This window comes from Orycteropus afer, unplaced genomic scaffold, assembly GCF_000298275.1.
Source record: "Orycteropus afer afer isolate SDZICR_OR568_19922 unplaced genomic scaffold, OryAfe1.0 scaffold00031, whole genome shotgun sequence".
Taxonomy (NCBI): Eukaryota; Metazoa; Chordata; class Mammalia; order Tubulidentata; family Orycteropodidae; genus Orycteropus; species Orycteropus afer.
The window spans coordinates 15,123,464-15,140,000 of NW_006921618.1; the positions used below are offsets into that span (position 1 = coordinate 15,123,464).

The 16,537-nt window shown below is 40.8% G+C and overlaps 1 protein-coding gene across 1 annotated transcript in view; it reads left to right on the top strand.

Moving 5' to 3' along the window:
* FAM76A (family with sequence similarity 76 member A) overlaps positions 1–16,100 on the top strand; it is a 29,113-nt gene extending 13,013 nt beyond the window's left edge. The window contains exons 6-9 of the mRNA XM_007935803.1: positions 3,128–3,214; positions 12,030–12,165; positions 15,034–15,135; positions 16,014–16,100. Coding sequence (XP_007933994.1) covers positions 3,128–3,214; positions 12,030–12,165; positions 15,034–15,135; positions 16,014–16,100 — 412 coding nt within the window. The remainder of the gene's footprint in view (positions 1–3,127; positions 3,215–12,029; positions 12,166–15,033; positions 15,136–16,013) is intronic.
* The last annotated feature ends 437 nt before the right edge of the window (positions 16,101–16,537 follow it).

Here is a 16,537-nt window from a genome sequence, read left to right on the forward strand (position 1 = left end):
AGAGGGGGCTCTGGTGGCATAGTGCCTAAGGCATTTGACTGCTAACCAGAAGGCTGACGGTTCAAACCCACCAGCCACTCCTCAGAAGAAAGGTTGGGCAATCTAACTCCGTAGTGATACTGCCTCAGAAACCCAAGGAGGGGTCGCTATGAGTTGGATCCGACTTGACGGCAGTGAGTTTTGTTTTTTTGACTGGGGAAGAATGTAGGAAGGGGAGATGAGAAGTTCAATTTTGAAAAATTGAGTTTGCAGCATCAGGAAGAATTATTTAGTAGGGATTTTGCCTAGAACTCAAAAGAGAGAATTGAGCTGGAGCCAGAGAATGGATGGAGTCATCAGAACATGAGCCATTGATGACATAAAAAAATCACTGGGAGGCGAGGTTATTGTAAACTGTAGCTTTCTGGGACCCTACCCCAGAGTTTAATTTAGTATACTGGGGGCTAGAGTTCAAGGAGCTCTGGTGGCATAGGGCCTAAGGCATTTGGCTGCTAACCAGAATGTTGGTGGTTCAAACCCACCAGCCACTCTGCAGGAGGATGACTGGATGATCTACCACCTTGGAAACCCAAAGGGGGTTGCTATGAGTCAGAATTGACCCAATGGCAATGAATTTGGTTTTCTAATTTGAGGTTAGAGTTCAAGAATCTGCATTGTTTTATAAGCATCTCAAGTGATTCTTAAGCAGGTGATCTGGGGAACACCATTTCCAACCACTATGATAGATAGTTGTTAAAACCATGTCTTGGATGATGTAATTTAGGCTGGAAACTGAGAATGTAAGTCTAGAAGCACTCAATATTTTAAGGGATGGACAGAGAATAAGAAGCAGCAATCACAAAATTAGAGTGATCAAGTGAGGAGGAAGTTTCAAGTTTGGTGAGTGGTATCAATGTTGAGAGGTCAAGTAAGAAGAAGTCTAAAGCATACTTTGGGTTTAGCAATTGGGCATCCATCAAAGTTGAAAGGGTTGTAGCCCACAGATGGACCTTTAGCTTTTATTTCAGGGTCAGTTTTAGGTAGTGAATTTACTGGGGATGAAACTGGTTTGTAGTTGTTGTGGGACTCAGATAATCGGTAGTTTCAAAGAGCAGTGAAGAACTGGACGAGGTTCAAATGTATCAACCTCATTTCTGGTTCTCGCCCCGCTACTAACCAGCTGTGTATCTTTGGGTAGATCAGTTAAGCATGATGAGCCTCAGTTTTTGAAAAGTAGACATAATACTTTGTCTATTCCTCCCAGAAATGAGCTCTGATGGTGCAGTGGTTAAGGCATTCAGTTACTAACCAAAAGATCAGCAGTTTGAATCCACCAGCTGATTTGTAGGGAAAAGATGTGGCAGTCTGCTTCTGTAAAGATTTACAGCCTTTATAACCACATGGGGAGTTCTGCTTTGTCTGAAAGGGTCACTATGAGTCAGAATTGACTTGATGGCAGTGGGTTTGTGAGACAAAGACTATAACTATAAAACAGATTATAATACTTCCTGGATTTTTATTCTCATGGTTATTAATAATAAAGCTAGTTAATATTTAATAAAGACCAATAATTTTTTTTTTTTTTTTGCTTATGAAAATAGGAACTCACATCCAGGACTTATAAAATCAACACCTAAGTGAATTTTAATAATCAAGAATAATTAATTACTTCTTGAACGTTTACACTAGGTAGATACACTCTTTGGAGAGGTCAGTCATGGGAGAATAGAAGGGCTGTGTGTGCACAGAGAGACAACTTAGGGGGCAGGAGTGCATGGGAGGGAAGGACACAGGGAAGAGGTGGATACAGGGAGTAAGTGGGAGGAGAGCTGTTGCATTGTGGGAGATTACAGTCAATGTCATGAGACAGTGTATGTGAACTGCTGTATGGAAGATGAATTTGCTCTGTAAACTTTCACCCAAATCACAATAAAATTAAAAAAAAAAAATTAGCTCTTGCATAGAAGAGCTACTGTCTTACATTGGTCCTATTTGACAGACTTTTAACTTTTTATTGCGGTTTAGGTGAAAGTTTATAGAGCAAATTAGTTTTCCATTCAACAGTTTATACACATTTTCTTTCACAATGCATATCACATTGATTACAATCCCTACAATGTAACAGCGCTCTTCCCGCTTCTTCCCTGTGTTCCCAATTTTCATTTGTCCTTCTTTCCTGCCCCTTCTTGCCTTCTGAGCTTTGGTTCGGTGCAAATACTTTCCTTTTGATCTTGTGTGGTTGATTGGTCTAAGGATTGCATTCCTCGCTGGCATTGTTGTTTACTTTATAGGCCTGTCTATTGTTTGTCTGAAAGTTGATCTACTGGGGTGAGTTCAATTCTAGGCTTGAAGAGCATCTAAGGGCCATAGTCCCAGAGGTTCCACCAGTCTCTATCAGTCTGGTCTTTTATGATCTTGAGTTTTTTTCCACATTTTTCTCCCATTCTATTCAGGACATCTTTCTATTGTGATCATAATCAGAATGGTCAGCAGTGGTAGCCAAGCACAATCTAGTTCTTCTGGTCTCAGGGTCATAGAGGGTAAGGTTTATGTCCATTAGTCATTTGGACTAATTGTCTCCTTGCCTTTTTGATCTTCTTCACTTTTCTTTATTTGCTCTGGATGGGGAGAGACCAATAATAGCATCTTAGATGGCCATTCACAAGCTTTTAAGGCCTCAGTCACTACTTACCAAAGTGCAGGATGTAGAACATTGTCTTTGTGGACTATATTATGCCAATTGGCCTAGAGGTCCTTTAAGACTATGGTCCTAAGTCCCCAAGCCAAGTGATTCATTCCCTCAAGATACCTGGTTATGGCTAAGAAGTTTGCGTAACTTTGCCCTCCGTATGCTCCATAATATACATGGGTATATTTGCAGCACATACAAATACATATGTAGAAATATCCTCTGACAGACCTGCATATGTTTGTGGGTGTTATACAATTCACCTATCACACCTATTGAGCTTGATCGTCTATGTATCCACTTGTCGATTATTGTTATTACTGTTATTGCAGGATTGTGTATGAAATAGTATTTACCTTTGTTGCCTTTAACTCTTGTGTACTGTTTGACAAACTTCCATTATAATATTTATTGATCTTTGATTTTTAATGTGTGCCCTTCTGTTTTTGTCTTTCAAAGCCAGAAAACACTTTCTACGTCTTCAATCCAAAATGAAATCCCAAAGAAAAAGTCTAAGTTTGAGTCAATCACAACCAATGGAGATAGGTAAGCCAAGTCGGGGTGTGTGTGTGTGTGTGTGTGTGTGTGTATGTATGTTTCTGCTTGAAATACATACACAGTTCCTGAGATAGGTATACATTTCAAGTGTGCCTTGGAACTATCTGTGGCTGTCAGCTAACCTCCTAGGGGTGCTACCCCAGCCACTTAATATCTTATAAGCAAGTATTACTAATTTTTGTTTATACATCAGATCTCAATTAAAAGACAGTAACTTATAACTGAATTTCATAGCAGCTGAATTCTGCAGTTCACAAACTTAACTCCCCCACACTAGTTCTAAGAAGTCAACAGCTGGATGCTTTCATTGTGATCTGTGCTTGTAGCCCACACCAGGCAGGACAGGAGTTAGTCTCAGGAGGCAGAGTGGAGACAAGTTGGAGTGAAGGCAGTATTGCTCAGTCTGTGAGGGATAATCCCTGTTTCCTTAACATTCAGAAAGACAAAATAGGGCAGATCCTGGATCAGAAGACAATGAAATACATTAAATATTTTTATTTCATTTTAAGCCTATCTAAGTGCATGTTTTTATTCCTTGCTTTCCTCTCTTCTCAGTGATGCTTCCTCTTATGAGCTGCTTTGTCCTAATATCCAGAGTGCCCCATGCAGGTTGGTGCACTAGGCTGCTTCCCAGCAGAGTCTTGGGGCAAACCATTTTCCTGTTTCTCCTGGCCCGGGCATCCTGAAGTGAGACCACCTGCCATACTCTTACTTAAAATGCTTGGAATCATTTCCATTCTGGAAACTCATCCTTCATAGTTCTTCCTTCCAGCCAGTGTGGATATGGGTGTTGTTCCAGTTACCTAGTGCCACTCTGACAGGATTATACCGCAAATGGGATGGCCTTAACAAACAGGAGTTTATTCTTACAATTTGGAGGCTTTAAGTCCGAGTTGAAAGTGCCAGGCTTTACGGGCTGCGTGAAAGCCCCTCAGCCTTGGGCTTCAGCTCTGCCTCCTGCTCCCAGCCCGCTGAAGCTAGAGACTTTTCTTCACTCGGACAGCTGCTGGCTGGTGAGGCTGACAAACCCAAGGTTGACAAGTTAAAAGACACAGTCCTGATGTTACCAAACCACATGGCAGGCCATTAATTCAAGTCCACTGAAAGTCCCAAGGTTGGCAGAGCATGGCAGGCTGCTGAACAACGACTCACCTACATGCAGGGTTCAACCATGCCATAAGCTAGAGACCATTCCCAAAGCTGTTTCTTATATACGGGAAGCAGACGCCCTACCCAAAGGCAGCTACTTGGCTGCTCACAGTGGATTCCACCATGGAGTTGTTTAGAAGTCTCATCATGGGGAATACTACATCCAGCTGTCCAGCCACTTAGCCAGGCCCAGTCAAGGTGACACACAAACTTAACCACCACAGGTGTAAGCCCACCTATAGACTTACCAGGGCTGAATTTTGTTTATTGAGAGAAGTACAGAATGTCGATGAAGTTTTCCTTTTTTCCCTTGCCTTCTTCATGAACTTGATTTCAGATCCCACAAGCTATCTTTTTGACAAATGGTTTATTGATTTTAAACTTCTTGAATTGAACCACCTGAAAATGTATGATTTGGATATTCAGATTACAGTTAATCCTTGAACAACGCAGGACTTAGGAGTCCCGTCCCTTCGTGCAGTGAAAAATCCATATATAACTTTTGACTCCCTGAAAACTTAACTACTAATAGCCTGTTGTTGACCAGAAGCTTTACCAATACCGTAAATAGTTGATTAATACAAGTTTTGCCTACAGTTAGATACCCACATGAAGACACACACATATACAACAATAAGTTTATTAATTGTACAGCATGATAATTATTTACTGTTAAGTGGAAGTAGATCGTGATGAAGGTCTTCATCCTTGTCTTCATGCTGAGTAGACTGGGGAGGAGGAAGAAGAGGAGGAATTGGTCGTGCTGTCTTGGATGGCAGAGGCAAAAGAGGTGGAGGAGGTAGAAGGGGAGGCAGGAGAGGCAGGCACGCTTGGCGGAACTTTACAGAAATACATAGTAATTTCTGTCTGATATTTTTGCTTTTTATATTCTCTAAAAATGTTTCTATATGGTACCAATGGTTCTTCTGCTGTTTGTTTTAGTTTCAGTGCCCATATCATAGAAGGGTCCGTGTTGTGAAAGAAGGTAAAAGCAGTCTTGAATATTGGGGCTCCTTCTGCCAAATTGGCTAAGTCAGTTTGTTTTCTGGCACAGCTTCTTCTGCATCGTCTTCCTCATCGTCTGGCACTGGTTTGGAAGCACTCATCTCCATCAGGTTGTCTTCTGTTAACTCCTCTGGTGTGATGTCTGTCAGCTCTTGAATTTCTCCAAGATCCATATCTTGGGGAAGAAAATAACCCATGTTGTTCTCTGGGCCGCTGGTCTGGCCACTCTGAAGGAAGTAGATGGAGCACAGGTGGTCCTGTCACCACTTCTGGGGTGTGGGATCCTGCACAAACCACTTCAATAAATGAACCTTTCTGATACCCTTCTTTATAAAGACCTCAGCCAAGATCTAGGGCCTTAAAGATTCAGCATTTCTGTTTTATGTTTATTTATAAACTAGGCTGTGTTTGAACCACCTGGAAAAAGCTCATTCATAGCATTTAGTTTAATCAACCAATCCTTAAGGTTTACCTTCGCTTAGCTTATTTTATTCTTGAGGTACTGCTGCTGTTCTTGCTGTCCATTGCTCACACTTTCTGTTCAGACTATTTGGTTGCAATGACTATTACCCTAAAGTAGGGTGCTGATTCTTGTTGACTTAGGTATATGGTCTTTCATAATGTCCTCCAAAAAAGATGTGAAAAGATCATTTTCTTGAAATGTACGTGCTAATTTTAAAAAAATAATTTATTCTTTTAATTTGAAAAATATTTTCCACTGCCATAAAAGTTTTCAAAGTTCAATTTGTATTTCTCTGCATTAGCAGTTTTAACAGTCCAGTCTACTTATTTGCATTACTTTCTTTTGAATGTTCATAGCATGAGGTAAACTACATTTTTCTATCCTTTTCACTTTTGTGTATTTTCCTTCGCTTTGATAAAAACATTTTGACAATCCTTTGACAATCTTTTTTTTCTAATGTTCTGCAAATCAGAAAAATTTTTATCAAATTACTTGTTTTGACTTTTGTACCAAGTGTTATCAGTCTTGTTTCTAAAATGTCTTTTGTTGTAGCTGTCTGTTTTTAATTAACCACGTAATTTGCTTTCTAGGCCTCACTTTAAAAATACTGATAAAACTTTTAATTTATGCTCTTATTCTTTAATTTTCATTCTTTCATGTCTTCTGCAAGTTGCTCCCTAATATTTTTCCACACTCCCACATTCTTCTCTCTTATTTCTTCATATTGAAGCATATTTGATGGTTTTTCATCTTCCTCTTCTTTATCCGTTAGCCTTCCCTGTCATACAAATAGAACACATTATCTTAACTTTCTCTAATGGTTTTATATTTACAAGATGCCTTACGTAGTCTTTTTACTTATTTATTAGTATCCTCTAAAATCCACAGCCTTCCTCTCAATATTTTCTTGTTTGTTGAAATTGTAACAAAAACTTCTCAGTTTGAGGAAAATCTGGGCTCATTTCTAGCCTTCCCTGAGCACATATACTGGCTGCTTTTTAATCATAATTTGTTTATTGTCTCACAAGGCAATACAAATACAGTCTCAATGGGGGGGGGGGCATGTCCCAGGCACACCCTGTGGTTCATTGTTTTTCAAGGACATTCTTATCTCTTCTCTATAGTTTTATTTTATTCTCCCTTGAATTATACCTGAGAGATAGACTTGCTCTGTGTGGCCTTTGAGGACAGTCCCAGGGCTAACTAGTAGGAATGACAGGGATGCAGGTTTTGGTTCAACCTGAGAAAGAATTTTGCAAGACCAATGACTTATTCATTGCAAACACCTTTTTCAACAACATAAATAGCAGCTATACATGTGGACCTCACCAGATGGAGTAATAGGAATCAGATCAACTACATCTGTGGAAAAAGGCAATGGAAAAGCTCAATATCTTTAGGCAAAACAAGGCCAGGAACTGACTGTATACCAACCATCAATTGCTCATATGGAAGTTCAAGTTGAAGCTGAAGAAAATTAAAACAAGTCCACAAGAGCCAAAATATGTGAATTTAGAAGCTATCTAAAGAATAGATTTGGCACATTGAACACCGGTGACGGAAAACCAGATGAATTGTGGGATGACAGCAAGAACATCATACATGAAGAAAGCAAAAGGTCATTAAAAAGACAGGAAAGACCAAAATGGATGTCAGAAGAGACTCAGACTTGTCCTTGAATGGAGAGTGGCTAAAGCAAATGGAAGAAATGACAGGATAAAAGAGCAGAACAGAAGATTTCAAAGAGCAGCTTGAGAAGACAAAGTCATTTATTATAAGGAAATGTGCAAAGATCTGGACTTAGAAAACCAAAAGGGAAGAACGTAGTCAGAATTTCGTAAGCTGAAAGAACTGAAGAAAAATTCAAGACTTGTATTGTAATATTGAAAGATTCTATGGGCATAACATTGACTGGTACAGGAAATATGAAAAGAAGATGGAAGGAATACACAGAGTCAGTGTACCAAAAAGAACTATTCAATGTTTATCTATTTCAGGAGGTGGCATATGATCAAGAACCAATGGTATTGAAGGAAGAAGTTGAAGCTGCACTGAAGGAATTGGTGAAGAACAAGGCTCCAGGAATTGACAGAATACCCACTGAGATGTTTCAGCAAATGGATGCCACACTGGAAACACTTATTCATCTAAGCCAAGAAATTTGGAAGACAGCTACCTGGCCAACTGCAGTGTAGTAAATTACTTAGTATGGCTTTTCTACCCATAAGGCTTCGTAAACTCCAAGGTGGAATTTGCCATGAGCAACTGAGGAGCTCATGATTGCTAAAGTTGTCCACCTGAGGTATTTCTGTTGGGAGTAGCACAAAACAATGTTCTGGGAGGTTCCCGCTCTCTCTCAGGTGCTTAGAATTCTAATGTTATGATAGTTGGTTTGGCCACTCTGCCGGTTTCAAAAGGAGGCCTCTTAGAGGCGGAGGGCTCTCTGACTGATGGTTGAGGAAGACGTGCTGTTGAAAGAGACACGCACTCCTGAGAGACACGCGCTGCTAGGAAAGAGACGCAAGAGACACACATTGCCGAGTGAGACACCGAGGGGGACACACTGCTGGGAGAGAGACCGTGAGAGACTGTTGGCTGAGAGACGGTGGGCTGGGAGAGAGGCTGAGCGTTTTTCCTGAACTTGAATTGTGGCCTGGTGCTTCCCTAATAAACCCCGTAATCTGTGAGTTCTGTGTGGCCACTGCAGCGAATTACTGAACTCAAGAGAGAGGTTGGTGAAAGGGCTAGAGGGAGGCAGCATGTCTGGCCTTGCAGGTATAGGCCTTGGGTTACTGATAGTGACTCTGTCTTCCTCTTGTGGGGTTTGAGGAGGTCAGATGTGGCCTCCCTGCCCTTTTAGCACCAACTGACTGGAAGAGATCCATATTTGTACCCATTCCAAAGAAAGGTGATGCCACAGAATAGGGAAATTATCAAACAATATCTTAATATCCTGTGCAAGTAAAATCTTGCTGAAGATAATTCAAAAACAATTGCTACAGTATATTGACAGGGAGGTTCCAGAAATGCAGGCTGGATTCAGAAGAGGACATGGGACAAGGGATATCATAGCTGATGTCAGAAGAATCTTGGCTGAAAGCAGAGAATACCAGAAAGACATTTACTTGTGTTTCATTGATTATGCAAAAGAATTCCGTTGTTAAGCTCATAACAAATTATGGATAACATTGAGAAGAGTGGGAATTCCAGAACACTTGATTGTGCTCGTGAGGAACCTGTGTATAGACCAGGAGGCTGTCAATCAGATAGAACAAGGGCATACTGCATGGTTTAAAGTCAGGAAGGGTGCGCATCAGGGTTGTATCCTTTCACCATACTTACTCAATCTGTATGATGAGCAGATAATCTGAGAAGCTGGACTATATGAAGAAGAATGCTGCATCAGGATTGGAGAAAGACTCAATGACAGCCTGCGATATGAAGATGACACAATCTTCCTTGCTGAAAGTGAAGATGATTTGAAGCTCTTGTGAAGATCAGTGACTACAGTCTGCAGTATCGATTACACCTCAACATAAAGAAAGCCAAAAGTCCTCACAACTGGACCTATAAGCAGCATCATGATAAATGGAGAAAATATTTAAGTTGTCAACGATTTCATATTACTTGGTTTGACAGTCAACACCAATGGAAGCAGATGTCGTATTGCATTGGGCACATCTGCTGCAAAAGACCTCTTTAAAATGCTGAAGAGCAGAGATGTCTCTTTGAAGACTGAGGAGCACTTAACCCAAACCATGGTATTTTCACCTTGTGTGCGTGTGAAAGCTGGATAATGATTAAGGAAGACTGAAGAAGAGTTGATGCTTTTGAGTTGTGCTGTTGCTGAAGAATGCTGAAAGTACCATGAACTGCCAGAAGAACTAACAAATCTGTCCTGGGAGAAGTACAGCCAGAATGCTCCTTGGAAGCGAGAATGGTCAGACTTCATCTCATTTACTTTGGTCATGTTGTCAGAAGGGACCATTCCCTGGGGAATGATATCATGCTTGGTAAAGTGGAGGGCTGGCCAAAAAGGGAAGGTCCTCAATGAGATGGAGTGACACAGTGGGTGCAACGATGGGCTTAGGCATAGCAAGGATTGTGAGGCTGGTACAGAACCAGGCAGTGTTTTGTTCTGTTGTACATATGGTCAACATGAGTTGGAGCTGACTCAACGGCACCTGACAACAGCGAGAAAGATTGTTCTTATAATAAAAGCTTTTAGATGACAAGCTTCCTGGAGAAGTAGTGAGTTCCCTGTTATTGAAGGTGTTTGGAGAGAGACAAGATTGGATTGTCTGCCTTGCTCACATCTTTTTTCATTTTGAGTCTCAGCAGTTCTTATTGAACTGGGAGAGAGTTAAAGAGTCAGATTCTCACACAAGATAGACAGGGCTCATTTAGTCCAATAATTTATTGGTATGGGGGCAGGACCCTCCCTCAAGAAGCAGGGCGAGCAGAGCATTAGGAGCTTTGGGAACAACAGGAAGTTACTTATAGTAACCCATTACTTAATTCATCACACTAGTTAAGGATTTAAATAGACATTTTTGGGTGGAGGGGAGACAGTCCCTTGGGGAGAATTGAAGCAGATATATGGCTGCAGATATAAAGGCATGTCCAGATCTGAAATTGGTGGAGACCATGATGGGTCCTTTCAATTGTTTTCTTTCTCTTGCATGTTTTGTTTGAATTATTTTTCATTATCTTTTTGTGTTCCAATAAATCTGCATATTTATGAATTATGAAACCATTGACTTAATCTCTTCATCTGACATCCTTCTCATATGATTCATGTAGACTGAGGGAGAATATTCTTAATAGTGGACTACTACTTCCACTTCTAGCCATAGAAAATGTTTGCCTTGATGACTATGAGGAAGTTTGTCCAGTGGTTAGACTTGCTATTTGGAGTTTCTAACCTATATAGAGAAATGCTGGTTATTAGATGGGGCCTAAGATGTAGGAGAAAAAGAGCAGCAGTGGCAAGCTGTGAGTCATTGCTTTGTTGATTGGGTGCTGGGGATCAATATATCAGTATCTGTTTAGGAAAAGCCATCAAGTTTGTATTTTCCTTTAAAAGTTGCCTTGAGAAAAGTAAAGAACTTCCTTTGGGAAGTTTCAAGAGAAGGGCAAGGTTTGATCTTCCAGGTGGGGTTGTTTGGGTCTGAGGCATCTGTGATCAGTGAATGAAAGGTATGGAACCTTACCCCAGAAAACATCTGTTGACATGTAATTTCAAGGCTTCACAGATTGCCTGAAAACTGGTCCCAGTTAGGAGACTCTACCAGAAGGACATAGGCAGAGTTCCCTTGGTACTTTGACAAGGTGGAGTGATCACATTACTGGGAAGAATCTGTTGAAAACCCAGGTGGTGATGTGACTGTGGCGTTTGCCACCTCCTTGTTCCTTTTCTAAGTGTCCTGGAATTCTTGATAATGAAAATGACAATCAGCAGGCAAAATGTAGCATAGGGTAAGTTGGTTTCTTTCCTATTAATCTAGTCTCTATCATTTTAAAAAAGGACTGCTCTCAAGTGGAATGCAGCAACTTCTCAGCAGCTGCACCAAATCAACAGAGCTTTGAGCATGGAGAAGACAGAGAGCCAAAGAATGAGCTCTGGGGAGCTGTGAAGAAAAATGCATAAGCTTCCAATTTATAATTTATCCAGAAGTGTAGGGAAATTATCTAATCACAGAGTAAGATTGTTTCATCTATAAATCATTAGCGATCTTCAGTGAACCTGATTGGAAGGAAGGCTGGGCACTCTACTTCCGTAGTGATACTGCCTCGGAAACCCAAGGAGGGGTCGCTGTGAGTCAGATCCGACTCCACAGCAGTGGGTTTGGGTTTTTTTTTTAGTGAACCTGAAACAGAATATTCTTGGCTCTTGTGATGTTGTGATGTGACATTTATTTCAGTCCTGAATGTGAGAGAAGGTGCTGCAGGAATGTTACTGGGTGGTAGTGTGGGCTAGGCATAGTTATCTGATGACCACCTTACAAGTGCAGTTAGCAAATGCTATTGAATCTGGCATGTGTGGAGCATTGTCCTCAATGCTAGGAATTCAGGTAGTTGCTTCTACCCTTGAGGAGCTTGCAGTCAGTTGGCCAAGAAGCATCCTCAGGTAAAAGGTTATCCATCTAAGTTATGATTTTTTTCCCCCTCCATTTCTCCAATCAGCTTTTCCCCAGACCTGGCTCTAGACTCACCAGGCACTGACCACTTTGTCATCATTGCCCAACTGAAGGAAGAAGTGGCCACTCTAAAGAAGATGCTGCATCAAAAAGATCAAATGATTTTAGAGAAAGAGAAGAAGGTACGGTTTAGTTAATGTATTTTAGACCAGAATGAGGCAAGGTTAAGATAGCATGGTATGGGGCAGAATGATAACTCTTTTTAACTGATATTAGTTGGTACTTACCATTGATGCTTGGAGAGAGAGGCCCCATGGCAAGGTTAGGATATCCTGGGGAAAGACTAGCTGTGTGCCAAGATGACTCATCGGGTGGTATTTGGTGAATCTACTTCAGTCAAGTAGGTTCAGAAAGCAGATTCTTCTCAGCATTTGGAGGGAGCTTCAACTTCTTGGGAAGGACTCATGTTAACCATGCTTACAGAGTGTTTAGGTTACTTAGTGCACCTCTGACAGGAATATACCACAAATGAGTGGCTTGAACAATAGGAGTTGATTCTCTTACAGTTTGGGAGGCTAGAAGTCTGAGTTCAAAGTGCCAGGCTCTAGGGGCTGGGTGAAAGCCCCTCAACCTTAGGTTTTAGCTCTGCCTCTTGGTCCCAGCCCGCTGAACCTAGAGGCATCAAAAAAGCAAGCAAGCAGCTGCTGGCTTCTGAGGCTGGACAAACCCAACGCTGACAAATAAAATGGCACAGTCCTGATATTACCAAACCACACGGCAGGCCATTGACTCAGGTCCCATTAATAGTCCCAAGATCAGCGGAGAACATGGCAGGCTGCTGAATAATGACTTGGCTACATGCAGGATTCAAGCATCCCAAAAGCTTGAGACCTTCCTCAAAGTTGCTTCTTACACACTGGAAGCAACCCACATCCCTAAAGCAGCTGCTACAGTAGATTGCACCATGGAGTTAATTACCAATCTCACCATGGGGAATAACTACATCTAGCTGCCCACCCACTCAACCAGGCCCAGCCAAGTTGACACATAACCTTCAATGCATACAGAGACTATATAAAACTATTATTTTCCTCTTAATTCAGTGTGAGGAACTTAACAGACTATTCCTCATCTCAGTGCAGGTTGCCTTAGAAGCCAGGTTGTAACCAGAAGGTTAATGAATGAGCTTGGAGTTCAGGATAAGAGGAAGTAGTTGTGTAATTAGAATGTTCAGTGCTCTCAGACCAAGAGAACCTGTTGCCTCCATCTCTATTATTGGGATGGCTGTGTCCGTGGTACAGTAATAATCAAAGTATATGGACCAGCTAGCTCTTCTCCTCCCTGGACAGTGCTCAGGCGGGCCCTTCTCCATGGCTCTTCTGTCACTTTGCTTTCATTGCTGACAATTACCTTCCAGACTGACCCACTCTTTAAACATGATAATGTCTTCGGTGTTGTCTTATTCTGGTCTAAGAGACATCCTCTTTAAATAAAAGAACTTTTTACATCTTTGTTCTGATTCATGTATAATTTATCTTATTTTCAGATTCTTGGAGACTATCTCATTTTTGCCTTAATGTATTAATAACAATCATAGCTAACTTTCATTAGATGCTTACTAGGCACCTGGCTCTATTCTAAGTGCTTTGTATGTATTAACTAGCTTATCCTCATAACAACCCTTTGAGGTAGGCATTATCATCATCACCATGTCATAGATGAGGAATTCCACAAATATTTTTCTTCTTAGGGTTCCAGTCCCCTCCCCAGCTCTGTTTTTTGCCCTGAGGCTGTATGTTAACTTGTGTCAAGTTCAGGACAGTATGAATCATTCTGAATGGCTAACAAAACATTGTTAAGTACATTCTTTCCATCTACTCTCTGTATTACAGGTAAGAACCAGACCCAGAGTGGTTAAATAACATGTCCAAATCACGCACCTAGTAAGTGGCAGAACAAGAGAAAGAACCCACATCTTTGATTCTGCCATTAGCTATTCTTCTTCCTGCCGGTAAGGTGGAGAGTCATGGGAGAGACCCATATTTTTTTTCCTTTTTACTACATGACTGTCAGATGATAGTGGACCCAAGTATATTCTCTTCATGGACTAGATTAGAATGACATATAAAAGGATTTTTGCAAAATAGAGATCAGATGAACACAATCGTTTTCTACTGTTTTGCAAAATTATGGTTTTAAAATACTCTGTTGTTTCCCATAACTTCCAGGAACAAGGTCTTAGAACTTTTGCTTGGAACACAGGCATTTTGCGTTTTTGCATTATGCCTGCCCTATCTCTCACCTCATCTTCTGCCACTCTCCTCATCTGTCATTTGAACAATCTCTTGGCTAGCTCTGCCTGTGCCCATACTGTTCTCTTTGCTTGGATGCTTCTCTCCATACCTCCTGTGGCCAGTTGCTACTCGAACCTCAAAACTCAGCTTATACCTCAGCCCTCTGATTTAGATGTCTGTCTCTGTGCTCCTTTAAAGGCATAGTCAACATGAGGAGGCCTGGGGTCTGAATTCCAGTTCTGCCTCTTGCTAATGCTGTGTATGATTTTGGCCACATTACTTAGTGCTCTTTAATTTCACTTTTCCCATCTATAAAATGAGAATAATAATATTACCCCACAGAGTTATCATAAGGATTGAATGAAATAATACAATCAAAGCAGTTTCCCTGGAATAGGGTAGTTTGAGTAAGTGGCAGCAGCTTTATTCTTTGGCTTCTCTCAAAATATTAATCATAACACATTATAATCATTAATTTATTTGGAGGTGATTATTTAGAGAGTAGTTGGCATATATTAAATGTGTGAAATCTTTAAAAACTTGCTCATGGTTGTTAAATATTAGAAATGCTACTTCAGGATATTATATAATCTTTAGGAAAAAGTAGGATACAGAATGCTGTGGCTTGATTTAGTTGTGGGTCCATAGGAGGACCCTGGAGTTCATTAACTGAGTGAGGGGGCATTTAGCTCTCTGATACCAAAGCATTTTTCATTGCACAGGAGCTTCTTCTGGTCACTGCTTTTCTTCCCTCAGATTACAGAGTTGAAAGCTGATTTTCAGTACCAGGAATCTCAGATGAGAGCCAAAATGAACCAGATGGAGAAAACCCACAAAGAAGTTACAGAACAGTTGCAGGTAACTGCATATTTGTACGTGGTAACTGTTGTGTATTTAGCTGGTTGCATTTTAAATGATCATCTCTTAGGTTTTTTTGTTTTGTTTTTTCTTTCAAAGTATTGACAAATCACATTAGTCTGTCTTACAGATAACTTTTTTTTTTCTCCCTCAGGTGAATTTTTATTTAAAAAAAAAATTTTTTTTTTTTTTAAATTTTATTTTGATTTGGGTGAAGATTTACAGAGTAAATTCACTTTTCATACAGCAGTTCACATATACTTTGTCTCATGTCATTGACCAAAATTTACAATGCAACAGCTCCCCTCCCACTTCCTCCCCATAGTTACCTCTTCCTAGTGTCCATCCCTCCATACTCTTCTGCGCCCTGAGCTGTCTCCCTGTGCATAAGCAGCCCTTCCTTCTCCCATGATTGTTCTCTCCAGGGCGTGTGTCTACTTGAGGTAAATGTTTAACTCACATGCTGGTCTGTCTTACAGATAACTTTTACTGTTTCACTCTTGGATGTGTTCTGATCTTTTTTTACCCTTCAAAAACACTGTTCTTTGATTTTTGTATAAACTAGATGTGATTCTAAATGTCTGAGTTATAAATTCTGTTTATCTTGCACACAAAGGCACTCCATGATTTGTTGCATGTGTTGCATAAAGCATCCTTTTGTCATGGTGGGTCCCAAGAAACTGAAGTACACTGATTAACCTCTAGTAAACCGGTTTTTTCTTTTCCTGAACCAAGCAAATACCAGGTGTATTTTACATCTAGAGTTTTGGTTACCTCTTCTGGATCTTCTGTGTTGTCTGCCTCAGCATCTGCACTTTTTCTGCATTAAAAACACGTCCTGTGCTGTTAAAAACCTCCTCCGTGCATTGATATTTTAGGCCAAAAACCGAGAACTTCTGAAGCAGGCAGCTGCCTTGTCCAAGAGCAAGAAGTCCGAGAAGTCAGGAGCTATAACTTCCCCGTGAGAGACCACCAGGAAGGAGGCTCCCCACCAACAGCAGATGGAGTCTGGCCTATGGTCGGAGACCTGGCTGTTTCCTGGGGATTACAAGCTTTCTTAAGAAATCTCTATTTTATTACGGTTCTCTTCTTTGTGTGAGTGCTGTGGACTGACTGAATGGAGACATCTGGTTTGTGCTGTGTTAAAACCGCATGCTTGAGTGTTTGGGGTTTTACTTTCTTGTTTTTTTTTTCTCTCTCTCCCTTTCTTGGTACTATTTTTTTTTTTTGTGGTGGTCACTGCTCAGTGTTATGTGCAGAATAATGTTTCCCCCATCACTGTATCCTGCCATACCCCTGAGCAACTATTTTGGCATTAATTACATATCACTGCCACCCTCTGAACTTCTAAAACTGCCACCTTAAGACTTGGTAAAATGGGAGAGGTTTTCTCTCTCCAATA